The sequence below is a fragment of the Hesperophylax consimilis genome, chromosome 10 (assembly GCF_061612785.1).
Source record: "Hesperophylax consimilis isolate HC1 chromosome 10, BYU_Hcon_1.0, whole genome shotgun sequence".
NCBI lineage: Eukaryota > Metazoa > Arthropoda > Insecta > Trichoptera > Limnephilidae > Hesperophylax > Hesperophylax consimilis.
In genome coordinates, this window is record NC_142845.1 from 17,554,359 (window position 1) to 17,581,778 (window position 27,420).

Genomic DNA, 27,420 nt, shown 5'->3' on the forward strand with positions numbered 1-27,420 from the left:
AGGAAAAAGATAAAAATGGAATAATATTTTACCCAGAACCTCAATTATGTTATGCATTCTTGATGATGACCCACTGATCATAAATTGATACATAAAAAAATCTGCGTCTGGTTCTATCGTTATTTCTATATCCCTTATAATTTATTTATCAAATGTTACCAACGAAATTTTACGAACGATTTTATAATTTAACTATAGATGTTCATTATCAAATTAATAAAAAATATGTCGGACTGTTTTATTGTTGGTTATAATTTCCAAAAAATGTGTATTTGAGCGCTCTCGCGACATATTATTTTTTCCTCATGACGAGTAAAATGAAACCTTATTTTTTTCTCAATTATTTCATAAACCAAAAATAATACAAGTATATCAGTTCTGTAATATTTAAAGATTAATATAAAACAACAATTTTACTATTCGTAGGGTTTTTTGAATCAGAAAATTATATTCCAAGTAGGTACCCGACCGGAGCTACGTTTGCTTAGTATCTTTTTAGCAAGTAACTATGTGAACGCAGCCGCTGTTAAACAAAAAATACTAAAGGACGAAGCTTGGTTTTGTACCGTATTGGTTAGGTTAATTTTTTTCGTAATTTGGATAAAAATAGTGAACCAATGTAAGTAGTATATTTTTATTTCAATAGTCCATATTGGTGACCACATAAATTACACATTCTGGCGAAGCACCGACCGCTAAATTGGCCAATATTACGTGATGTAATTGTTACGCCCGAATCGCATAATTGCTTCAAAAGTCAATAGAAATTCTACGTTTTACGAGCTGATTTCTCATAAAAATACAACATTTCCACAATATGCATTGAATCCCCACGAAATTTTCTTCGTATCACGTCTACTTTCTTGTTTGCTTACATTTGTGTTGATTATTTGACATTTGGATACTAACCTTATAGTCATAACCATAACCTCACACGTCAGATTTTGTCAGTAGTCAGGTAAATAATATTAACGATTTTCTCAAGAGAGCATCGCCATTAAATTAAGCATTTTGTCGTTTAAAAACTCTCTCCTTATCAGTTTCCTTTGTTCTCCTAAGCTAGATAACTGAAAAGATTATTGTTTGTTTGTTTAGATAATTAATGCCACACTGGACCTGATCGAAGGAACCATGGAGGGAGGCAGCTTTACGCTGCGGTGGGATGATGACCCTCGCGTAAGCATAATTCTATAATATCTGCAAGTTCTACATAAACTTTTAAAAAAATTTCCAAGTTAAAAACACACATATTGTTTTTATTTTACTTTCATAAATATTAACTCATTCTACAACAAATATGTAACCAAAATCATTTTTTGGTAAAATTTCGATCTCGCTGGCCTCGCTTATTATGAATATTTTTTAGATAAAACCTTTAGATTCACCTTAATTACTGTACGACACAACTTTTTACCTTCGGGGCGGTGGAAAATATTGCAATAAAAATTTCAATTACGTAAAATTAAAATTAGCTTTCGTTTTGTGAAACGAGACCGTCCATTTTCAAACTTTATTTGTTTATTGTCAAATGTCATTTTGTTTTGTTGGTATTTCTGTTACTATAGGACGAAACGAACGGCTAGAAGTAGCTAGAGACAATCGCGCAGGCGTTTTTTTAATGTTAAAAAATTTTGTTTGTGTAACATGGTATATATATATCTCAAAAACCATGTTACACAAACCTAGCGTAGCCGCTAAACTATTTGAAAACTGGGATGTTTTTCTTGCCCTGACGTGAGTAGGCGGTATAAAGGGGACACTTTCTTTTGAATCACAAACCATGTTACACAAACCTAGCGTAGCCGCTAAACTAATTGAAAACTGGGATGTTTTTCTTGCCCTGACGCGAGCAGGCGGTATTAAGGGGACACTTTCTTTTGAATCACAAACCATGTTACACAAACCTAGCGTAGCCGCTAAACTACTTGAAAACTGGGATGTTTTTCTTGCCTTGACGCGAGCAGGCGCTATAAAAGGGGCACTTTCTTTTGTATTTATTTATTTAACTTAGCGTAGCCACTCAACATCGCAGATATAGTTTACTTAAATAAAATTTGAACGTAAAAAAATAAAATCCAGCTAATAAATTTCAATCACAACGCACATAATGCATGCATATTAGGTAAATACTAATTTGACGGAATTTTTTAACATTAAAAAAAACGCCCGCGCGATTGTCTCTAGCTACTTCTAGCCGTTCGTTTTGTCCTATAGTAACAGAAATACCAACAAAACAAAATGACATTTGACAATAAACAAATAAAAGTTTGAAAATGGACGGTCTCGTTTCACAAAACGAAAGCTAATTTTAGTTTTACGTAATTGAAATTTTTATTGCAATATTTTCCACCTCCCCGAAGGTTAAAAGTTGTGTCGTACAGTAATTAAGGTGAATCTAAAGGTTTTATCTAAAAAATATTCATAATAAGCGAGGCCAGCGCGATCGAAATTTTACCCATTTTTTTAGCATAATGCATTCGGACATGAGTATATCAATTTTTTTCTTTCTCTAATGCTGGATGTTATCGTTTTTTTTACCAGAAAGACCATTGATTTAGCATGGTATTAAAGTTTTAAAATTTCTCCCATGTACAGAGTGGAGGGGTGATCACTGAGGAAGTTATCTGTGACATGGAAACAGTACAAAACCAGTATGTACCAATGGATGGCCATTCCTCACATCTTGTAAGTTTCTCATTCGTTATACATTAATAACTAAAGTTAATTTTCATAATTATTCAGGATCTCTGGCAACGCATATGAACTTTTTAAAAATAAAACCTATTGATTCACCTTAATTACTATAAAAGTAAACCACCTGCATTTGGGAAAATTTTAATTTTAGCCTTCTAATTTTTAATTATGTAAAATGAACATTTGCTTTCGTTATATGGGATGACAGCCATTTAAAATAATCTTTTAAAAGTTTGTATTCCTGATACAATACAAGTGGCTAGAAGAGACGTTATTACCATTTACTTTATGCAAATTAGGTAGGTACTATTTTGTGAGAATTGTAGTCATAAAAAATTTGCAAAAATACCCTAATTTAATTTAATTTTTTCCAAAGTATCGCCAAAATAGTGCCTACCTAATAGTGGCATGAATTAAATGGTAATAACATTAACGTTTCTTACAGCACCGCATGTAATATCAGAAATACCAACATATGAAAATATCGTTGACAGAAATTATTAGAAATGGTTTCCATCTTTCTTCTAGCACCGCGGGTAATATGAGAAATACAACATATGAAAATATCGTTCACAGAATTTTTATTTTTTTTAAGGGCGGAGACAGTTTACACGTAGTTCCCGTGAGCACTTAGGCCATAGGCCCATTGTGCTATCTCAAATTTTACCTCAATCCTTTAACAACAACCCAGTCCCTTTAATAAAGTGCACCAGGGTTGTTATTGGGTATGTGGCTATGACTTCTGGTTCTACTGTATGTCTCCCCAGGTATCTGAGCCTAGTTCCCACCAGGGCAGGACATTGGCACCATAGGTCATCCGTCATCCGTCTCTTCATCCTCTTCACATTTCCTGCATCTATTGGTGTTTTCCACTCCCAATATCTGCATGTGTCTCCTGAGATGGCAGTGTCCCGTTAGTAGTCCTACCAGTTCCCTCATTTTACGTAATTAAAAATTAGAATGTTTAAATAAAAAAAATGCCAAAATGCAGATAATTGTATTTTATAGTAATTAAGATGAATCGAAAGGTTTTATTTAAAAAAAAAAATCATATTAAGCGTGGCCAGTGATCCCGAATATTTACCTTAATTTTATTTTTCAGGAATTCTATCTTTGGTTAATATTTACCTAACCGCTGCACTTTTAATAGGCACAGATTATGGAAATTATACTTCGTTTGAACATATTTATCAAACGAAGTATAATTTATATTAATAACAATCATTTACATCGGCAGAGATGGTAAAAGATGCATTGGAATTTCATTTTTATTCTATCAAAGTTCAAAATTTCCCTTATAAAACGATCCCTTGCCATTTTGGATTTTTTTGTATGGATTTACTTTTGTAAAAGATTCATTTCAATCTAAATACGCACAAATTACTTAATTAACCCAAACTTAGAACCTAATAATATTTGGCTAATTTATATAGCGCCGTTTTCGTGAGAAATCACCTCAAGGGCGCTTATCCGTAATAACCTATTTTGTGCATGTAAATAGTTGTTTCTTGCAGTAATTGTTGAAAGTGTAATTTCCATAATCTGTTTCTAAAAGTGTAGCGGTAAAGTATAAAATAATGATAAATAATAATAAATAATATATAATGAAGGCCTCAGCACGGGCAGTCCACCCAGTGAGGCCAACATTACTGGAAAACTTTGAAATGTAAAAAAATGTTGTACCAAATAAAAAATAAATAAAAAGTAAATATGTACCTTACCTTTACTAAGCTTAAAATTCCTTATACATATTTAAATATTTGTAATTTTTTTCCTGGGAGGAACAACACAATTTGGAAATTTAATGAATAACGACACTGTAGATCAGTTTTTGTGAAATCACCAAGAAAATTTTATTTTATCAGTTTGTATCGTTTTCTGTGATGTACAAAAATAGTTTGTCGATGGTCCTCATCATCTAACAATTCCAGGGTGGAGACAGCATGATAGCCGACACGGATCAGATAGCGGCCGAGAACCTGATCTTCCTGGCCCAGGATGTGGTGGGGCAGCTGGGCTACAGTCACATGCAGCACGAGGAGTACACCGACCACCCTGACATGGAGCCGGGCGCCGAGGTGGAGTGCCAGGTCACCGAGGAGGTCATCACTGATGATTGGGTGCAGCCCAACGGCCAGGAGAGGTACCTTCTACTATTATACACGGTGTCCGGAAACTCGTAGTACAAGCGGGAAACTGGTGAATCTTCATCACATTTGGAGTCGATTTTGTAGTATAATTTTTTTTGATTTGAGCTTTCGTTTTCGAGTAAATCGAGTCAGAAGTTGATTTTTTTTTTTGATCAAATTCTTATAAATTATTACTGAAGATCAAAGTACCCAACTAATTAAAACTATTTAAAAGTAAAACAAATAAAGAAACCCGGATTTAAAGCATTATTTTGAAATCACCCTTCATTTAATCCGGTGTAATCATAAAATATTTCTGCTCTGCAGGGTTAAAACATCTGTTGTTCTAAAATTCATACCTATCTCTGACATATTCGCAAAATATAGCTTTCTCTAGTATGCCGGGTTCAACTAACATATGAAGGAAAGAGACGCACAATAAGCAGATGTCACATTTCTGTTAAATTGTAAGTTGGTCAGTTTTGGTTTATGGGTCGCCGCACGTGGCCGTATTTATGTGATTGTTTACATTGCATTTTGCTTTAGGAAGTTTTCTCGTCAATTTAAACATAAAAGCGAATTGTGGTCGAAATGTGTGTGTTTTAATACGCGTTATTATTGTTTTGATAGTGATACTTTAAGATTTATCATCGATGCATTCGACGTGTTTGAAAACAGTTGTACGTTTTTAATGTTTTGATTTTGAGACTTATCATCGATGCCTTCGACGAGGTAAAAATTAACTCCGACATGATTCAAATAGTGCAATAATCAATCATCAGACGGACCCAACTGTGGCTTAGAAGTTAACGGTGAACATTTAAAATAATTTTTAATAATAAAAAATTATAATTGAACATAAAAAATAATTTGTGCTACATATTGTGAGTACCTACCTAGGCTAATAATAATTACTATCCGTTGGGTCGGTGTCTCAGATCGAATGACGAAAAAATTTTAACCCTGAAATAGCCGAAAAATATTTTTTTTTGGTTTTTTTTTTTTTTTTGGTCAAAATGCTCAAATCAAAAAACTTTATGTTTATTTGGGTTCCCCATGTGGTGTAGATTCTCCAGTTTCCCACTTGTACTACGAGTTTTCGAACACCGTGTATATCTCTTCATAGTAATATGAAAAGAAACCATTACAACTATAATAATAGTAGAAGAACTCGGGTATCTATGTAGGAAGACATGGCACGATCAAGTGAATCAAATAGGTCAAGAGTATGATTAAGAAAGGGACACTTAAATGGTTTGGGCATGTAGAGCGAATGAACGAAGAAAGGAGTATGTGGAGAATATATGACACGAATGTGAATGGTAGAAGGAGTCGAGGATGTCCGAGGAAAACATGGCATGATCAAGTGAACCGGATACTTGAGTCAGGACATGTCATAACAGAAGAGAATGTATGAGACGAGGTACAAATGTGAATGAAGTAAGGAGTGTGTGTCAAGACCGAGTTTTTTGCATCTACCCCTGCGGCGAAACTGCATAATGGTTAATTAGTTAGTCATGTCAAGAGTCAGAATAAAGAAAGAATATGTATGAGACAGTACATGAATGTGAATAAAGAAAAAAAAAGTATTTCGGTCATGGCATTTCAGGATGACTTAGCCTGTTGTCCCACTGGCTCGGAAACTGTATGAAATCGACAAAAATGCAGAACCTGCGTGCAGAAAAGCCCTACAATGGCCGCCCTGCAAACCGTAGAGAACTTTACTTTTCTGCGCAGGGTCTCCGGTTTTTGTCAATTTCGTACCTTTACCGAGCCAGTGGGACGACGGGCTTATTTAGAGATGATGAATTCACCCTTTCCAAGTCAAAGTTTGATGAAGCTATTTAGGTCATTAGGAATACCATTTTTAGCATGCAAATTTATTTATTACAGAGGGGGACAATTTAAATATTGTTCCCATGAGCACTTAGGCCATAGGCCCATTGGGCTATCTGCTATTTTACCTTATTCCTTAACAGAAACCCGCTCCCTTTTATAGTGCACCAGGGTTGTCATTGGATATGTCTTCTGGTTCCACATTGTTTCTTCCCAGGTCTCAACTCTCCTTTCCTCTCCCCTTGGTTCTCTGAAGGACCCACGACGAAAGAGGTCCTCTTCGCTCCTCTCCACTCCTCCTTAGTTCCCTGATGGTCCCACGAGAGAAGAGTCCACGCCCCTCTGGTTCCCTGAAGTCCCCACAAAGGAAGAGTTCACTGAGGAAGCCTCAGCTCTCCTCTCCACTCCTCCTTGGTTCCCTGAAGGCCCCATGAGGGAAGAGGCCCTCATAGCATGCAAAACCTTAACATATATGAAATTTTGTTTGTTACAGAGTTGATGTACCCTTAGACCAACTCGCGATGACCGCCATAGAACTTAACAATGAAGAAAATAACATTGATGTTCCTCTTCCTACAGACCAGGTATGTACATAACTGTTTTATTAGAGATGAGCTTTTTGCAAAAGTCTTTTTTTTCTGTTTTCAGGGTGAAGCCGGCAACAGACTTATTCCTGAATTAATTCTAAAGCTTTCTTGACATCAGAATAACATGTAGTACACTTGACAACATCAATTTTAGTTGAGAAATATCTAATTTCATTTGCGCTATCTGTCTTCTAACTCCCTTATTAAAGCATGTAAAACCGACATACAGACCACTCATGTTGGTTGGTTCAACCGTCGTGTGTTGTGTTGTTGCGCACAGATGACGCGATGGTTGGTTCAATTTTGTCAGTTGCTATTCTGGGGAACACAGTAGCACCTTTATCACATGCAGCTGCTTTATATAAAAAAAATAGCAATCGCTCTAGTAGTATTGTTTATTATTAACACGAAAAGAAAAGACAAATGTGGGCAAAAAATGGCTCTCGAATGAAAAAATTCAGTGCTTCTACAAGAATAAAAATATTGCTTTTACGGTTTTATTCGTTGTATCCGTTTTAATCAATTTTAACTTCTCCAAAAGTATCACAAAAGCTTCGTTCCTGGCATCTCTATAGATATATCTTGCTTCTAGTACCCCACAAGCAAGTTCAATCCTTATATAATGTCAAAAAATCTGTCAAAACTTCACATTCATTATTTATATACGCTAATTTGAGTAAACTGCTCAACCACACTACAGTAGCAGATCCAACTTGGTTGGATGGTTGGGTGGATGGATGGTGGTTGATGCTCTGGTGGTACAACTGTTCAATTTGATAGCCACTCCCGCTTATCGCAAAAAACACAACTCCACACGGTTCAACATAACGTTCAACTCAACCAGATTGATACATTCGCTCGACCAAATTGAATGGTCTGTAGGACCCATTACTTGTATATTTTGTGCTTTCCAAATTGTAGAATATAACATTTAATTGCCATTGCTAAAATTCTTCTTCTTGTATCTTCAAATCTACCTCTTATCATAATATTATGTAATTGATTTTAACAGATTTTAAAGAACAAAGAAAATGACACCATGTTTTAAGATAAGTTATTACAATCAAGAATCAATATCAAAAGCTTGTGTTGAAAAGTAACACATTGAAAAAGTTATGGCGCCGAACTTTGTAGATTTTTTTTCTTATAAAAATTGTTTAATTTTTTCCTTAGGATGAGTACACGGCCCAGCGTCCCTACCCCTGCGACTTCTGCTCACGCCGCTTCCGCAAGAAGGCCAACCTGATGAACCACATGGTGGCGCACCAGAATGACCGTCCCTTCGGCTGCAACTTGTGTGGTGCTCGCTACGTGCGGCGCTGCGATCTGCTTAACCACCTCAAGGTTCACGCCTTTGTGCCCGAGGATGGAGAGGACGGCACCGGTGACTATGGTGAGTTAGGCCCTACTTCCATAGGGATACGCAAGTATCTGATACTTGACGATTTAAGTTCCTTGGCAACAACCGCCATACCGTGTAGGTTTGTACACAGGCATACATTGCTTAGATTTTATAAAATCGTAGGCGGTGTTAGTCTCCCGCGACCTGCAGGGCGAGATTGTTCCGTCTCATGCCATTAATTTTTAAACATGGTCTCACTTGTGACAGACATTTTGTAACAATGTGTGTGCTTTTTAGGTTAATGCTAGGAACGAAACAGGAAAGTACAATATGATATAAAAATGACAGCTACAGAAACTGTTTATTTGTGAGTGAGGTAAATGAAAGCATTCTAGTTTTGACGTTTCAACTGGCTGCGCGTTTCTCGTGGTTTCAGTAACGACATGCAAGGACTGCCGACAAGTTGTTTGCGACACGAGTACACAATATGAGTATCAAATATTTGCATAACCCTTTGGAAGAAGGGCCTTAGATTGCTATAAATTTACCCTTTTCTTTGGTATTGGTATTATTATTCTTTTGTGTGGTACCGCACTAGAATTACCAACTGCCCGAAGCCAGTGAAACTAGACTTCCCAATTTTGGGAATGTTGTGAGGATAAAGGAAGTTAGGAAAGCTCCTGTTTTTCAGATCTGGTCACTAAGAACAGCTAAAGCCTTTTAAGGCAACGTTTGGCTTCGGAATGTTGATCCCTCACTGGTGTAGGATTGAGATTATCTTTGGCTTTGGCCAAAATTAAATATAAAATGTGATGTTTGGAGAGGCTGTGTTATGTGGAGGGAAGAAGTCAACATTCATCTTGAAGGGACCTGTGTTGTGGGGTAGAGAAAACACAAAAGTTATTGTTCGTAAGACTACAAATTTTACATATTTGTTATCCTTTTCGGTGGTGATGAAGGAATCAATGAAACTATTTTGAGCACCTTCTGTTGAAATACTGGTAGCGTGTATATAATTTTTACCTGATGTTTATTTTTACCTAAACAATCGTTCTTTTGGTTAAAATCTTTATTACATATCATGTTATCTGCTCAATAAATCTCAATTGGACCTCCTTGATCTTTCAGCAATTTCCAAGCATTGATGATTACTTGTGATTAATCTTATTTTTTCTTTCAGAAATGATGCAGGAAATGGTTAATAATTTACCACCCGCAACCAAACGCAAAGGTCGAAGACGATCTCGCCAATCATCTGAGGTAATTATACATACTTCATAGTTTTCATTCCCTTTTCCTAGTCGAACCAATTGATTTTGTTTTTACATTAACCCCACACAGGAGGTCTTGAAGATAATAATTTCCTTCTGGCCCTATGTCGTCTTTGGAGATCCCTTGGAGGGTCTTTTTAAGGAAAGGAAGGAGAGGAAGTTCTGGGAAGGAAAAAGGTATAAGGGGTGGGTAGGAATCTAGTGGTCAATGTGTCTAGGAGTGACGGACGTATGAATCCATCCCTCCCGCCGCGACCAGTTGGAGAGGTCAAAGGGTCTCCCCCAGCTGTCCTCACGCAGCAGGTGGGCAGGCAACATCCGTCGCCAAGACCCGGTCACACCTCACCCGGTGAACCCTGTTACCCCTCCTAAGTCACCAAGCGTAGCGAACCACTTGGGGTGACCTATGTCAGAGGTGTTGGTTATCCAATAAATGGTTCCCGGGGCAGCGGTACACATACCCGCCTCCTAAATAGAAAATTGTGTACTAATTGCTAACTAATATGTCCCTATATTACACGGTAGTCCTTATGCTGGAGCCCATGTGTAATTGAAGGACTTTTCTATAAGGGGTAGCGAGGGTTCGATGTTGAGCATTTCTTGTAGAGATTCTTGCCATCTCTCTCAAAAATCATCATCACAAGCTTAGGTGGAACACTGACTTCAAACATATAAACTAATACATATTTGTGTTATGTTAATCGATCTATTACCTTTAGTGCAGTGGCGGCTCGTGACTTTTGGGTGTACTAGAGTGCTCTTATTATAAAAAATGGCATTTCTGATGTTGTTATAGCTGAAAATGATTTTTTATTTTTTTTTCGAAAATCGATTTTTTGTATGAAGATTTTCAGGAAATTTCAGTATAGCCGTGCGCCGCACGGAATTCCTGAAAATCTTCATACAAAAAATCAATTTTCGAAAAAAAAAAAAAAAATCGTTTTCAGCTACAACAACATCAAGTAAGCCATTTTTTATAATAAGAGCACTCTAGTACACCCAAAAGTAACGAGCCGCCACTGCTTTAGTGGCGTTAGTTTGTCCTCTAATCGATAATTTACATTCCTATTTCAGAATGGTTCCTTCTCCTACTCCTTCGAAGCGGAAACATCCGTAGCGGCGCGCACGCAGATGTACGGTGGCCAGGGGACGGGCCAGGGCGGAGGTAGTGCTGGCGTAGGCGCGGGCAGCAGTGGCACTGGCGTGGTGGCGGCCCTGCCAAGCGTGGCGGCCCGCTTCCAGGTCACCGACCCGCGCCGCCCTTTCGTCTGCCAGCATTGTGGGGTCGGGTTTGCCAGGGAGAAGGCGCTGGCCTCACACGCTAGGGTGAGTTACATTATTACTTTACACTCACATTAGATGTATCACGCCTAGCACATTAACTGTACTACTGTACCTCTTCACGGATCTCATTTGGAAGTGTTTGGGGACAAAATGAAATCTTTAAAAATAAAAACATTTGGTCATGTTAAATGTTAATGAAGAACATATTTAGTAATTCAAATAAACTGATTTTAATGTGAAATTTAATTACCAGTTTGAAACACAATATTTCATAGTTATTGCTTGTGTAAATAATCATGTTGTCGCTACGTACAGTTTGTTTATTGTACAGTAAGAACCTCGTTAATTCGAAATCCACGGGACATAAAAATCAAATTTCGAATTCACAAATTCCCACGTAATTCAAAATTTTAGGATTAAAAAATTTTAAAAAGGGGCCGAAAATCGAGTTTCTCGGTCGCCCCTTCAAATCAAGTTAGTATCTTAGGAGTAAATTTGTATTAATATGAATTATTCCTTTCTTTTCGCGGCCGATTACCGTCGCGGCTGGCCCTTTAAATTCAGATATTCAAAATAAATTCGTAAAAATGCGATATATTTACGCGTAAATCGTGAATTCACGGCCGATTTTGGTCGCGGCTGACCCTTTAAATTAAGATATTCGTAAAAATATGATATATTTCCACGTAAATCTAAATTTCGGGCCAATTTCCATTGCGGCCGGCCCTTTATTTTGAATATTTGTATGTAAATTCGTAAAAATACTATATAATTCCACGTAAATCGAGAATTCGCGGACGGCTCGAAATTCATTCGTAAAAATAAGAATAATTTACTCCTAAATCGAAATTTCGGGGCCGATTTCGGTCGCGGCCGACCCTTTAAATTCAGACATTTGATGTAAATTCGTAAAAATATGATATATTTTCGCGTAAATCTTATTTTCTCTGCCCTTCAAACTCGGATATTCGAAATAAATTGGAAAAAATACAACATTCCAGTGTAAACGGATTCAGATTTACAAAATAATAATACTAATTAGGACGATGTATTACCACATAAAATTTTATTTTTCGGTGTTTTACCGCCACAGCTGTCTTTTAGATTCAGATTTAAGAAATTTTATGATTTATTTTAGAAAAAATCGAATTTCGAACTACGAATTAACAAATTTCGAATTAAAAACCATTTTGTATGAAAAAAAAATTTCTGTGGATATTTTTTTGGCGAAAATTTCGAATTACATGTTTTTTTGAATTATCGGGATTCGAATTACATGTTTTTTTGAATTATCGGGATTCGAATTAACAGGGTTCTACTGTAATCCTGTTTACGCTACATTCAGTTTGTTTATTGTAATAAGCTGCGTGATTTTATATGAAGTGACAAAAAGCTTTACCAAAATATGTGTAATTAATTGAAGTACGAGTTTCTGATTTCTTTAATACAAGGGTAAAGCATTTAAAGACTCTCGTGACATCACGGTTTTTCTCTTTTACGCAGGTTGTGAAAAGATTATTGTTATGCTTGAAATTGATGAACCTCTCAAAATGGATTTGTAATGCTGTCGTAAAGAACAAATCATACAAAATTTAAATACACCCTTACTACCATACCAATTTTTTTTTGTTAAATTGTTGACATTTTATTTATATTATTTATAATAGATTCATGGGGGAGACTCCCCCTTGGAGTGCAACATGTGCGGGGAGCTCTGCTGGAGTCGGGAGCAGCTGGCCGCCCACGCCCGCAGCAAACATCCCCATCGGCCCGTCCACCACGTCTCCCCTACCTATAACGGTAGGCTAAATTCTTATTACAACCAGAAATAATATCAATTAGTTGATTTTATACATACATAAGGGTGACCGGGTATCTCATCAAAATGACAGTTCAACACACCTACAAAAAGTGATATAAAGTCATGAAAAGTGATAAAACAAAAACTAGGTTAAATAGGTTACATATAATGTAACTATTTAACCTAGTTTTTGTTTCATCACTTTTAATGACTATATCACTTTTTAAAGGTGTGTTTAATTGTCATTTTGATGAAATATCATGGAACCATACATAAAATGTACCACCATAATAAAGCTAGGCTTGTGTGTTTGAGGGATGTGTCAATAATATAATAATAATAATAAAAGTGTTTATTCCGGTATGTGGGGAGGTTAGTGCAGTCCCACACATTCCATATAGAGATACAAAAAAATATATGATCAAAAACAAAAAAATAAAATAGAATAATAGAAAATTTAAGCCTTTAGGGAGCCGTGACTATATTAGGCGCTAGTATTTTTCTCCAGTGTGCGTCAATGCTGGAGGATGGAGTGAGGCGGGCTTCGATAGTGAGGATATTTCCAGAGCTTCTTATCCTTTCTCTCATTCCTGCCACCCTGGATCTAATAAGGGCTGCATATCCGGGAACTCGCCCTTCCGTGAACATACGGGAAGCGCTACAGTATCTGGGGAGACAAAACATTGTGCGGTAGGCGTTGTTGTATTGGACCCGTAGTCTTTCTATACTACTCTTTTTGTAGTTTGCCCATAGTTCGCACGTGTACAACGTTGCACAGAAGGAAAGGAAGAGCGTCCTTTTTACTGCGGTACTGCAAAGGCGAAATCTTCTACTGAGCATGTTTGCTTTAACGCTGAGAGCTCGTCTTTGTCTATCGATATCATCATCGTCCATCAGATTACTGGTGATTATGTGTCCAAGGTATTTAGTTCCTTCGATCACCTTCAAGTTCACACCGTTCAAGGTAGCTGGAGGAATATTTTTCGGGCCTCTCCCATGTCTTATGACCAATAGAGCCGTTTTAGCGGGGTTATACAACATATTTGTTTCTTCAGCATACTCTTCACAGATTTTCAGAAGAATGCGCAGTCCCCTTATAGATGGTGCCATAACTGACATGGTTCAGACACTGTCCTCCGATGTGGAAGCCTACTCCTGCATTGTTTAGCCTTTCGGTGAGTTCGTCCATGTACAGATTGAACAGTATCGGTGACATGCATCCTCCCTGTCTGACGCCACTCTTTAGGAGGAAAGGTTCGGAATAACCATCCTTCCATCCTACTAGGTTTTCCTGCTGTCTGTGCCACGAGTCGAGGATATGTATGACCTCCGATGATATGCCTTTTTCTCTGAGTTTAGCCCATAGCAGAGGGTGAGAAACCCTGTCGAAGGCCTTGCTCAGGTCTAAGAAACATGCATATGAGGTGGTATTTTTATTCCTGTATTATTCCAGGGTTCTTTTTACCGTAAATATAGCAGTATCGGTAAGTAATGTATAGGTAATGTCTTATCTTCTTCATATAGATTATATCCTTATGGAATTTGGGTTGAGAACCCTGTTGTATAATACTTCGGCGGCCTCCGTCCACAGTAGGCCCAGCCTCCTCGCACATCCCTTGAAGTTGCTACTTCCAACTTTTCTTGGGGCGACCCGCTAGACGTCTTCCCTCAGTTAATTCTGTCTTCTGATATGGAATAGCCCATTCCTCTTGGAATGCTATTCTATGAATTGAAGTACCTGAAAACTTCAGCCGTAGTCATCGTCACAACTTGTTCTAGATACCACACGATACAACATATGTTCTAGCACAGTGTGACATTGGTGTTTTTGAATGAAATTTCTAAAAGAGTGTATATAAAATTAATTACCCTTTCAATAACCTTAAAACTATCTTCCCAAATGTTAACCCCTCAAGTCTCTGGCGTATTCTGTCAGAAAGTTGGAGTATTTCCGCTTTGCAGTAAAATCCAAATAAATGGAAGGTGATGTATACGCTTTCAAATTTTATTATTAGGAACGAACAAACAATTTTTTAAATATTACAATTTTGAATGCAAACATAAAATTTTTGTAAAAATGGCTTCTCACTTCACATTTTTTGAAACTAAAATTATTGATAATGAAAAAAAACACTGATTTTATTAGACAATGTATTAAAAACTATTCAATATGATATATGCCATAGATTCTATGAAATAGATCATAGAATAGATCCCGGTTTAATCTTAGGCCTGCCAACAGTCCTTCATCCTTCAGGTTTATTTTAGAAAAGTTCTCTTTGATGGTTGGCTTTCTTTAAATGTATTATATTTAACTACCATCCGTGTACGTAGGTATTTCAGATGTCAAACTTATAATTTTGTTTGTGTGCTCAGATGCCTCATCAGACAACTCGTTTGCGGAGGAGCGAATAGAACGGGATATTGGCAGCCCGGAGCTCACCTGCAAGGACTGCGGAGCGGGCTTCCAGAGAGCAGACCTTCTCAGAAGACACATACGAGCTGCTCACAGGTTGGCTATACTGAACATACTGAATATCCAGGGCACTGTTTTTTGAGCTGATGTACGTGCTTCCGTGCTCGGCGCTCTCTCACGTGTGTGAGCTCTAATACCATCCACGCTGGAATTTTTCAACCTTTATGCTTTGAAAACTGTATAGAGAACAAAATCAGAATCACTTGCGCTAATGCCACTGTAGATTCTATTGTTTATTTCATGAATGGAGCCTCTATGACAACTTATGAAATAATTTGTATTTTTGCTATTTGTTTTTGGGGTGTTATGCCGTGTTGCGTCATCACACATCTGCCCTGATGATGGACACTGTAACTTTGTCCGAAACGTTGGCTAAAGAAGGAGTTAGCGCAACACGGCATAACACCCTAAACGAATAAAAAAAATATGTTTGGCCGTGAAAATCTTAAATCATATTAAATAATTTGTAAATTAATTTATGTGGGTATGGCATAAAGGCAAATATTTGAATTTTTATTAAATTTTTAGTAAAAAGGTCATTATTTCTTTGAAAATACCTTTTAATTGTTGTTTTTCGTGTAGGGTATACATTCAGGTTTATGTAGAAATAATAACATAATTTTTTCACAGTTCCCCAGATGGGAGTTTTTTTTTGTACTTACATCTAGATGTATATGAATAATAAAGTACATTATCTGGTAAACAGAAAACAAAAAAAAAACATAAATCATAGTTTTTTTCCCGACATTTGATCAATACTCATTGTATGAAAAACACTCAGGAATGTCATAAAATGCTTATACTGTTATATTGGGTAGTGTATGCACGGCTGTAAGAAAAGTGTAGTATTCTAATAAGAATGTATATTACTGAATCGAATGAGATAAGGAGTTGAATTAAAATTGATGTAATGTAGTTTTTTAACATTAACATTGTGGTATACAGTAGTGAATGGTGGAAGAAGTCGCAGACGCCCTAGAAATGTATTATAGCATTGCGGGGTCCACTAGTTTAGTATAAAATCAATCTCGTTTATTCTACAGTTACAAGCTGGAGCCGCCCGAGCTGCAGTCTGACGACGGTGCCGACCTGAACGAGGAGGTGCAGGAGGCCTGGGAGACCCTCGAACACACCTGCAGCGCCTGCGGGGAGGGCTTCCGAGACGCCCTGGACCTCCTGGCGCACGCGGAGAGCCACGCACGAAGTAGGCATAATAGGTAACAGACGATTGTTTTAATGCTTGAAAATTAATTTACCAGTGAATCGTGGTTTTCATTATTTCAAGGAAAAGAGATGAAGAGGATGCGTTGTGTGTTGTTAAATGTCCAAGTTAGATATTTTACTGCGGGTTTCTGCTTGCCTTGATGATAGCAGAAGATAAATAGTTAGAAGAAGTGAAAACTGTGGCTAGAGGATAAAGAATAGTAAAAGAATGAAATTTTTATTTAGAATGTGAAAGAATGATTGTATAAATGGGTAGATAATATTTTCTACCTAGTGAATGGGCTGCCTACTGCTACTGTACAGCATGACTTTGTCAATAACACTTCTCTGTTTCAGATGCATGCAGTGCGGCGAGAAGTTCTCAGACGAGCAGTCCGTGGCGGACCATGTGGGAGCCGTACACGGCCCCCTGTCACCCAGCACGTGCTCGCGCTGTGGCCGCTCCTGCCGCGACCGACGCGCCCTGCTCAAGCACTCGCAGGCGCAGCACTCGGCGCCCCCTCACACACTTTTCTGTTCCAAGTGCGGAAAGAGCTTCCATAACAAGGCCAGGTAACAATAAAAACAACTAATTAGCTTTACAAGAACTGTATTGTGCTAACACCTAACGAATGTCAGGGTCATAGACCTCCGCCGCCAGTTCTTTCAGCCACTTCTTCACAGCTTCCTCGACCTCTTGATCGTTGGAAAAACGTTTCCTACCATAAAACTCCTTTAGTTTAGTGAAAAACTGATAGTCTGAAGGTGCGAATAGGAGGGGGATGGTTAGATTTGAGATTTTCACGGCCAAAAGTATTATAGTGATTTGTTTTTGGGGTATTATGCCGTGTTGCGCTATCTCCTTCTTTAGCCAACGTTTCGGACAGCATTGCATTGCAGTGTCTGCTGTCTGAACGTTGGCTAAAGAAGGAGGTAGCGCAACACAGCATAATACCCCAAAAACAAATCACTATAAGGGGGGGTGGGTGACAATATCCTATCCAAACGATGTCAGCAGCTCTGTGAAGCTCTTGCGGTGTGGGGCTTGTCGTTGTCATGCTGGAGGCTGACCGGGTCAACATTCCTCTTATGCGTTTCTGAGTTTTTTTAGGTTATTGCAGTGAGCCTCTGCATTAATAGTAGTCCCTTTAGGCATAAAATCAACCAAAAGGACCCCCTTACGGCCCCAAAAAACAGATGCCATGACTCTTCTGGCTGAATGGGTCACCTTAAAGTTTTTGGTAGCTGAGGAAGATGAATGACCCCACTGAAGTTATTGCCTTTTGGATTCTGGGTATAGTGACACACCCACGTCTCGTCCCCCATCAGGATAGAGTCCAGAAAAGCTTCTCCCTCCTGTGCAAAACGATCCAAAAATTCACGTGCGGTTGTGAGTGATCTCCGACTGATGGTCGACAAATACGCGGAACCAAACAAAGTGACCGTTAGGATCCCCTCTGCATGACAGGTGTGCCAACATTAAAACAAAAAATTTCCCCCGGCCTTACTTTCTGAATGGCCTTCCCAATTTGCATCAATCAATATATTGTAATTTCTCTATATCGGAATTGCCGACTTCAGCACAGTACACTAAACCACAGAATGTATTCTACAGCTTAGTATAGAAATCCTACGGATTAACAATTAGTCTTTGGGATAAGGACGACACTGCAATTGCAGTGGTTTGTACCGTGCATGGGCACGATTCTTCAACACTGCAAATGCAGGACTCCGGCCCTTAAGGTTTAAACATCATGTTATTGAAGAAAACAAAATAAGTGAGTCCCAAATGTCTGGAGCCAGTGAGACTACGGCATCCCTAATTGGGATATGTTGTGAGGCTGAATGTAGTGGGGAGGGGAAGGAGATGGTGATACGAAGTTGGGGAAGTACCTGGCTATTCTGAATGGTGGTCTTGCACCAGGGCGATACTAAGAGCTCTCAAGCCGGACACTTCGGTGACAAGAAGTGAGGTGAACATCAGAGTATTAGTGATACGAGGGTGTTATCACCCTTGCTGTGGAGCCTAGTGGTGGATAACCTCATCCTAAAGCTAAACAACAGGATCCTATATACACAAGGGTATGCGGATGACATCGCAACCATAATTAGGTGTTGAGATGCAGACACAACCAGACGCCTTATACAGTCACAACAGTGGAAGAATGATGTGAAGAAACAGGGCTGTCATTCAACCCAGACAAGACAGAACCAATCCAACCTTCTATAGAAAAGAGCTAGAACCCTCAGACACGATCAAGTACCTCGGAGTCATCATAGATTCCAAACTGAGCTGGAAAAAGCAGGTGGAAACTGTAGGCAGAAAGTCATGTGCTCTAATGTGGACGAATGCGGCGAATCTGCCGCAGAACGTGGTCTGGTGGAGTAGAACAACACATGAAAACAGTGATGGCTACACTCATTTTTTTTTTTTTTTTTTTTTTTTTTTTTTTTTTTTTTTTTTTTTTATTGCACAACAGAACATTCGTTCCAGTTACAGTACAATTTTACAAACAGTATAATTTTACATCATATCAGCATTTGGGTAAGTGACTCTTCAATAATTGTTTTAGGTCGTTTAAAGAACAGTCATTTACATCCAAATTCTTTGCTAGTTCGTTCAACAGCATCACTCCCCTCGTCATGCTATGCTTTGCCAGGACGTCGGTTTTGCCTTTTGGTACTCTAAATAAGTCATGGTATCGACTTCGGCTGTAGTGGTCTGGTACATATAAATCATAGCATCCCAAGAGGAATGGGCCATCAATAAAATTGTTCCAAATTTTGAAAGATATAGTGGCTAGGCTTGCTTTCCGCCTAGTTTCCAGACTCACAGAATTGGTTTCCTCAAGTAAGTCGATATGGTGCATGAATCTGGGATAGGTTCCATGCGTCCGCATATAGACATACCTGAGGAATTTCTTCTGGATTTGCTCTATCATTTCAATGTACTTCTGGTGGTACGGTGCCCAAACATCGCTCGCATACTCCAGCTTGCTTCTCAGTATGCCATCGAACAATGCTAACATAGCATCTTGGTTATTGAACTGCTTGCATGTCCTAATGACGAACCCAAGAAGTTTGTAGCAAGACTGAGTGAGCTGCGATATATGGCCAGAGAATTTCAGTTCGGGATCAAAGACGACACCGAGATCCTTTACGGAATTTACACGTGATAGTGTTTCGCCCTTTATCTTATAATCGTAAAGTATAGTGTTTAAAGAGCGAGTGTAAGACATAGTGACACATTTTTTTGTATTGAAATCTAATTTGTTTATCAACGACCATTCAGATAGTGCATCCAGATCAGCTTGCATTTTAAGACAGTCTTGTTGGGAGCTTATTTCCATTAGAATTTTAAGGTCATCTGCAAACAGTAGACATTTACTATTCTTAACATAGTTTTGGATGTCATTTATTAGTATTAGAAACAACAACGGTCCTAGGTTAGACCCTTGTGGAATTCCAGATTTCGCTGAGAATTTTTTTGAATTATGTCCATTAACCGAAACAAATTGTTTTCTGGATTTTAAATATGATGAGAAAAAGTTTAGCGTTGGTAGGTCGAAGCCTAGTTTAAACATTTTCCTCAGTAAGATATCATGGTTAACACGGTCAAATGTTTTGGCAAAGTCGGTGTAAACTACATCTGTTTGGTGCCTTGAGTCTAAACCGGTGGCTACCAATCTCGAGAAAGTAAGCAGATTTGTGACTGTTGATTTCTTTGGAAGGAAACCGTGTTGATTTTCTCCAATGAATGGCATAATCTGTAGACTTAATTTGTCACAAATCATTTTTTCAAATAGTTTTGGTAGCACTGATAATATGGCTACCGGTCTGTAGTTCTTGACGTCTGTCTTGTCACCAGCCTTGAAAATGGGACTGACTCGGGTCAGTTTCCATATCTGGGGGAAAGTAGAAGTCAAAATACTGGTATTAAATATATGACAAAGAGCTTCACTTATCATTGGCGCTATGCTAATGATAGTACTGGAAGGGATTCCATCCGGCCCTGTAGCCTTGTCAGTCTTCAGTTTACGGATATAAGCTTCTACCTCTGTCGGGCTCGTTAATCTTAGGGAAATGTTACCTACGTTCCATGGGACCTCTGTTCGCGTAAAATCTGTACTAAGATTAGGGGTTTCACTATCATACACAGATTGAAAGTAGTCTGCAAATTTCTGACAGATAGATTCTGAGTCCGTTATAAATTTGTCTCCACTATTCAGGCCGTTATGTGACCTGGAGTTAGCTTTCTGTGATTTTATAAAATCCCACAACATACTAATAATACACAATACTCGACAACATACACGGACTTGCACGCAGAAGAATCACAGGAGCCATGCGAATCACTCCAATACTAGCCATGAGAGTGCTGCTGAGTCTACCCCCACTAAACTTAGAAATAGAGGGGGCGGCGATAGCGGCAGCATACAGGTTACGATGGAAAGGTCAATGAAGAGGTGAGTTGCCCAAAATCACACGGAGATCGGAACAACACTGAGGGCAATTAGTCCAACAGCTGGAATGAGGCAGGAAGGCAAACAAGCTGAATACTTCTTCAGACAGCAGTTTAGAGTGACGTACCCCACAAGGGAGGAATCGGACACTGTTCCAGGCCCAACCTACAAACAGGAACTATCTGGTTCACAGATGGGTCCAAGATGGAGGAAGGAAGAGGAGCCGGAGTCTGAATACAGAGTTCCAAGAGAGAACTTAGTATACCTCTAGGAACACATTGCACTGTATTTCAAGCTGAGATGGAGGCCATCTTAACCTGTGCACAGGAGAACATACGTATCGGGTACAGGAATAAGAACATAGGCATATGCTCTGATAGCTATGCAGCCCTAATGGCATTGGAAATTAACCGATGCGACTCCATGCTGGAGATGGAATGCAGGACCATTTTTGGAGAACTTGTTAACATCAATAAAATAACCCTGATCTGGGTACCAGGACATAAAGTAATTGAAGGTAATGAGCGGGCTGATGAACTAGCAAGGAAACGGGCGAAAGCACCACTTGCGGGATCCACGCCGGCCGTAGAAGTAGCAACTTGCCACACCAAAATACATATTGAAAGGTGGGTCAAATCCCGGCACTGGGAGGAATGGAAAAGGGCACCCGGAATGAGGGAATCCAAAGTACTCATAAAAGGACCAGACCCAAGGCGAACAAGACAACTACTCAATAAGGACAGAAACTCACTGAGGGAACTGGTAGGACTACTAACGGGACACTGCCATCTCAGGAGGCACGTGCAGTTGTTGGGAGTGGAAAACACCCACAGATGCAGGAAATGTGAAGAGGATGAAGAGACTCCATATCACCTTTGGTGCCAATGTCCCGCTCTGTTAGGAACAAGGCTCAAGATACCTGGCAAGACACATTGTAGAACATGAAGACATAGCCATATATCCAATGACAACCCTGGTGAACTTTATAAAAGGGACCGATTTAATATTGAAGGAATGAGGTAAAAATGGGACATAATGGGCTTATGACCTAACAGCTTATGGCTTATGGCTCACGGGAACCTTATGTCAACCGTCTCTATAAAAAAAAGGATCTTCCACTCTGGAAATGTGCCGCAAATGTACTACATATAATATTTATAATCAGTAATTTGTGAATTAACACAAATTAATCAAATAAAATTTAGTTGTGCATGCCGGGATTTGAACCCGCGACCTCCAGCTTGCTAATCGAGAAGCTTACCCCTCGACCATGGAGGCCGTCAAGTGTGAAACATGTGTATTAATAGATTAACAAGCTTTTGGGTCTCATTTTAAAACATCCCGATTATTCCTTTATTTATTTGTATATTCTGGTGTTCTAAGGTTAAAACGTCACATGGCCTCTCACCGCGACAAGGCGGTGGCGTGCAACGTGTGCGGGGAGCGCTTCACCGACGGCCGCTCGCTCATGAACCATCGTCACTCTCACTCTGGCACGGCCACCAGGCAGTTCCCTTGCAAGGAGTGTGGTAAGTTCAATTTCTCAACATTAACATTGTTTTTCACCTGATGTATGATTCTTTCCAACGATTTAACAAATCCAATGCACACTGGGTAATAAATGAATAAATATTATGTTAATTTTGCAGGCAAAACCTTTGGCTCCCGCAGCTCCCAACAGATCCACATTAGAATTCACACGGGCGAGAGGCCGTATGCCTGCCGCTTCTGTTGGAAGGCTTTCGCTGACGGCGGGACGCTCAGAAAACACGAACGGATACACACTGGTAAATATCAGTTCATAATATACTACCAAATGGAAGCACACCTATTCGCAGTGATTGTTTGTGGAAGACTGATACTTGAATTTATGCTTTACAGGTGAGAAGCCATACGCTTGTGCAGTGTGTCCTAGAGCTTTCAACCAACGTGTGGTGCTGAGGGAACACGTTCGCTCACACCATTCGGCTCCTGACGCCCGGCGCGGGACAAGTAAACACTACCTATACTCTACCTGTTCATCTAGTTTATTTGTACTATGTGAATGAGATCAATAATATTGTTTTGTTTGTCTAGCACAATCTCCATTCTGGTGTGCCGTGTGTGGACGTTTGTTCCACACTTCTGCAGATCTGGTGCAACATCTCATTCAGCACTGCGACGCTAATACGGCAATGAAACGACAACCTCAAGTAAGTAACCATGCAAATATACTAAATCACACTACCCTGTTATTTGTTTGTCTGTGTTTCTGTTCATGTTTAATAATTGTGCTTCATTTTTCAGGTTGGTCCTAGGAAATACAAACGTCGTCGAAAATTAAAACCTCACGAGTTAGAAGCTCTGTCGAATCATTCTGAGAGAAATGATTCTGACCACAGTATTCCAGAGCCTGAGGAACCTGAAATCCCCATCACCCCGGTCAAGAGACGTCCCTCGCAATCTAAGAAACCTAAAAAAGCCAAAGTGGAATCTCCGCCTGTAGAAGATGGCCATGATTCCGTTGTGTTGAATATCTTCAACAATACGTCTAATCAACGCATCGCTGAGTCCCTCGTGAGCGGAAGTGCTCGGACCAAGGGCAAGACAAAAGGCAAGCGGGGTGAGGCAGCGACGAGACCTAAGATGATTCACACTCAAAAAGCGCGCTCCACCGACGGGGAAACCCCCACCGGACGTAAGAGAGGACGTCAGCCAGCCACCACATCAATCACCACCCACACGGCAACGGCTAAGGAAGAAAGAATTCGCCCACGGACAAAGAATGTCAAGTACCATGAATCTGGACGTCCACCCACTGCCACGTTCCCGGCTTCCGTGAAGGCCGAACCAGACACGGACATCGCAGCAGATCTGAGAGAGATCCTCCGGGCACCCACTCCACCAAGGTCTAAAGCGGTGGCCATTGTGCGTAAGGAGAGAATCAAGAGAGAGCCCATCACATCAGACGGAGAAGTGAACGAACACGCTAACGGGATAACAGTGAAAGCTGAACTAGAGGAGCAAACTGTAGACGAGGGTCCCTTCCGCTGCGAGATGTGCTCCCAGGCCTTCCCGCTGAGGGAACAGCTGCTCCTCCACGTCCCCATCCATATTTGACGTTCTCTGAGAGTCCTGAAGAGGGTTCTAGGAGCGGCACACCCCGCTGCTGGCCTTTAGAATCCCCAAGACATTAAATTAACTAATTAGCCGCAGATCTCGTCTGGGCACTATTCGTTGGATTTTTTAAGTTTGTTTTGTGCACAGTGGTGGTTTGTTTTAAAATGATTTCTACTGGACAACTTACAGCTAAAGTTATTTCATAGCATTTTTACCATTAACTTATACATATACAATGAATGCATCAGTGGAATTGTATTTTTATATTTTAGGTATTCGCATAATTCCGTCATTAAATTTAAAAGAAGATTAATAGCTACTTATATAAACCCAAGGTTTCTAATATTATAGTTTGTGCCTCAGATAATTAATATCATATCATAAAAACATTATACATTATTTTATTATACAACTATAATCTCACCAAATATTGTTTATAAAGTTATAATAATTAAGACATTCTTTGCTTTAGTGCGGTCAACTGGCGACATTGAAGTTGATGTTGAATGGGCACGGTGAGGGAAGTGGGAGCGCAGAATAAACCTACCAATATAAACCCCTAGACACTATATTCATAGGCCAAACTTATTCGTTCACTAACAGTTAAGTGTTGAACTAAATGAGAATGAGAGAATTGAACATTACAATTAAATTATATTATAACGCGGCGACACTGGGAGGAAGCCGCAGCACACTAGGCTATATCACAATGAATAAAAACAAGGGGAGATATGGCGCGGAAGCGTGAGCTACAACCCAGCTACATGGACCATCGAAGTGATGGAGCCAATTAAAGTTATTCTGTGTATGGTTGTGATTTGCGACACTTGCGATGTGCGGGGCTTCCTAATTTACGATTCTTCATATCTGGCTTGTCGTTATTAGTGATAAAAACTTCGAAAGAAGTCAAATAAACATTTTTTAATAAATTCAATTAATATAGTTTGAAGAAGATGTTGTGTGACCATGGTTGCTATTAGTGTCTAGGCATTTACATAGGTATGTGTTGGCGCAAGGGTGTGCATGCTAATCATTTCCAAAAAAGACTTGACAATCTAGGTAACGCTAATATAAACATATTATGCAAATAACTTAGTTTAATATTACGTATATTAATCAAATTAAATTCATTAAAGTTTTTCGCTGAAAAGATTATGCATTATGTAGGTACTACCCGATGAACCAAAATACTAATATGGGTATTACATTATAAATTGACTTGACTAACATTTGCAATACACGTTATGTATTTTTAATTCATTATTATTTGGATGCTTTATTGTGGTCCTGGTAGGGCCAGCCCTGAGTCAAACGGCGCCTGGCACTAGTAAAACCCTCGAGGGCACTGTGTTAGATTTTAGGTATTATCAGCACCATGGCTCTTTGGCAAGTCGGCGCCCGGAGCGCCTGTACAGGGTCCTAAAGACAGTGCCATATTAAAGAGATATCAATCAATTCATTCCTGAATGTATGTACATAACATAAGACATTGATTACTGCGTAATGTAGAAATTGGATATCTATAAATCAGGGCTATAATACATCATGGGGTAATTACTACAATTAGGTAACTCCAAATCAATGTTTTCCAGTTAACAAAACCATATGTTTATCTTCTCGCCCATGTATGTCACAAACTCATAATATGTGTTATAGGATTTACGCTGACATTGGATGCTGATTTCGGAATACCTGGTTGTAGTAATTACCCCTGGTATTTATCATAGATGTCAAATTCCATTAAACTAAGTGGTAAGATATGTACTTAGTATCACCCTGATGAAAGACCACCATTCGGAATCTAAATGTTGTTTGAAATGGATTTAGCTATGTTTGACAAACAGATCTGAATAGCCACCCTCTTCCCCGTCTCCTTCTTTTCCCCACTCTTCAGCCTCACAACATACCCAATTGGGGATGCCATAGTCCCACTTGCTCCAGACAGTTAGCAGCAGTTGGGACTCTTTTGCGGTAATTAAATGGAAATTTACATGTAAGAGAAAGCTTTTGTATGGACTAGTTCAGCCTTATCATATTTAATAGGTTTGAATAGAAAATGTTTTAAAAATATGCATAAAGCGATTCTATAAAAAATGAGAAGTTTGGCGTCTTTGAAATTATATCCCTGAAATAATGTAAAGTACATTTTACCTACATAATTCTGTAATACACTATTTATAAGTAATTTTTATAAAAGTTTTTTACGTTGTATGTATATATAATATTGTGTCAGTGTTGCCAGCCAGTGTAAATATGATTTTTGTACCGAATTATAGATTTAGAGCCGCGCAATCTGTCATAACCAAACTTTCTGTAAATAATGGGATATTATTTTTAATAAAAAAATGGAAATGACAACATTCCAAGAATACTTGCAAGCCAATCGTAATTGTGATATTCATAACAAAATCTACAGCATTGATCAGTAGAAAACAAACTGAAAAAATTTTGTTGAAAAATATTATTATTACTTTTTAGTTTTGTTTCGTTAGATATATTAGATGAGATGGCAATTCTTCACACGGCAATAAAGCCTTTTGATATTTTCTGTACTGTTACAGTATTTCATCACCCCAAAGACAAAAGGCATTTGAAGTTAAGCAATCTGTTTTGTCCTGACTTTTACATTGAAAACAATTGAAATAACAATTTATTAAATAAGAGTTTATTTTGTATTTGTAAAGTACTTTCCTACCGTTGCAGTTGACAGAAGTTGTACAACTGCCTTTTGCTATTATTGTGAGATTTTCTGAAAATTATTGCATTATGCACTAGTAGTCAAAGAAGCAATAATAATTACACTTTTCAGAATTTTTATACCATCTTGCCATTGAACACTCTTTTAGATGATTTTTACATTTCATAATATGCAATAATAATTCTGGTATTTTAATTAGAATTATAAAAATAACTTAGTTTTAAATCCAAAGTGCATTTTCCTGTAACTCATTATCTATAAAACTTCGCTGTCTTATGTGATGAGTATAAAAAGAAGATCTTTTCTAAATGAGAAAAAAAGGCAAAAAATTATTTTGATGAATAAATGTTTGATGTTTGTTTTATCATCATGTTCCTATGAAATTTCCACATCACATGACAAAAACCGAAATTTTTCTCTAACTGAGATTAAAAACAAAATACTTTTATTAGGAAGGTGCTTGTCCTGGACGTGTATGTTGCATGAAATTTAATTAACAATATAATTTAACGCATTTAATCTTTTTTTTAAAAAAAG

General features: G+C 38.6%; 1 protein-coding gene across 1 annotated transcript; it reads left to right on the forward strand.

Moving 5' to 3' along the window:
- The first annotated feature begins 541 nt into the window (after positions 1 to 541).
- On the forward strand, positions 542 to 27,410 carry LOC149420388 (uncharacterized). Its single transcript, XM_089636682.1, has 17 exons — positions 542 to 619; positions 1,096 to 1,176; positions 2,596 to 2,685; positions 4,626 to 4,837; positions 7,153 to 7,243; positions 8,420 to 8,639; positions 9,769 to 9,848; positions 10,934 to 11,185; positions 12,811 to 12,943; positions 15,321 to 15,456; positions 16,464 to 16,637; positions 16,981 to 17,196; positions 22,470 to 22,615; positions 22,736 to 22,873; positions 22,968 to 23,078; positions 23,163 to 23,278; positions 23,373 to 27,410. The coding sequence occupies exons 2-17, from the start codon at positions 1,132 to 1,134 to the stop codon at positions 24,183 to 24,185; spliced, it is 2,973 nt and encodes a 990-aa protein (XP_089492808.1). The 5' UTR covers positions 542 to 619; positions 1,096 to 1,131; the 3' UTR covers positions 24,186 to 27,410.
- Positions 27,411 to 27,420: the final 10 nt, after the last annotated feature.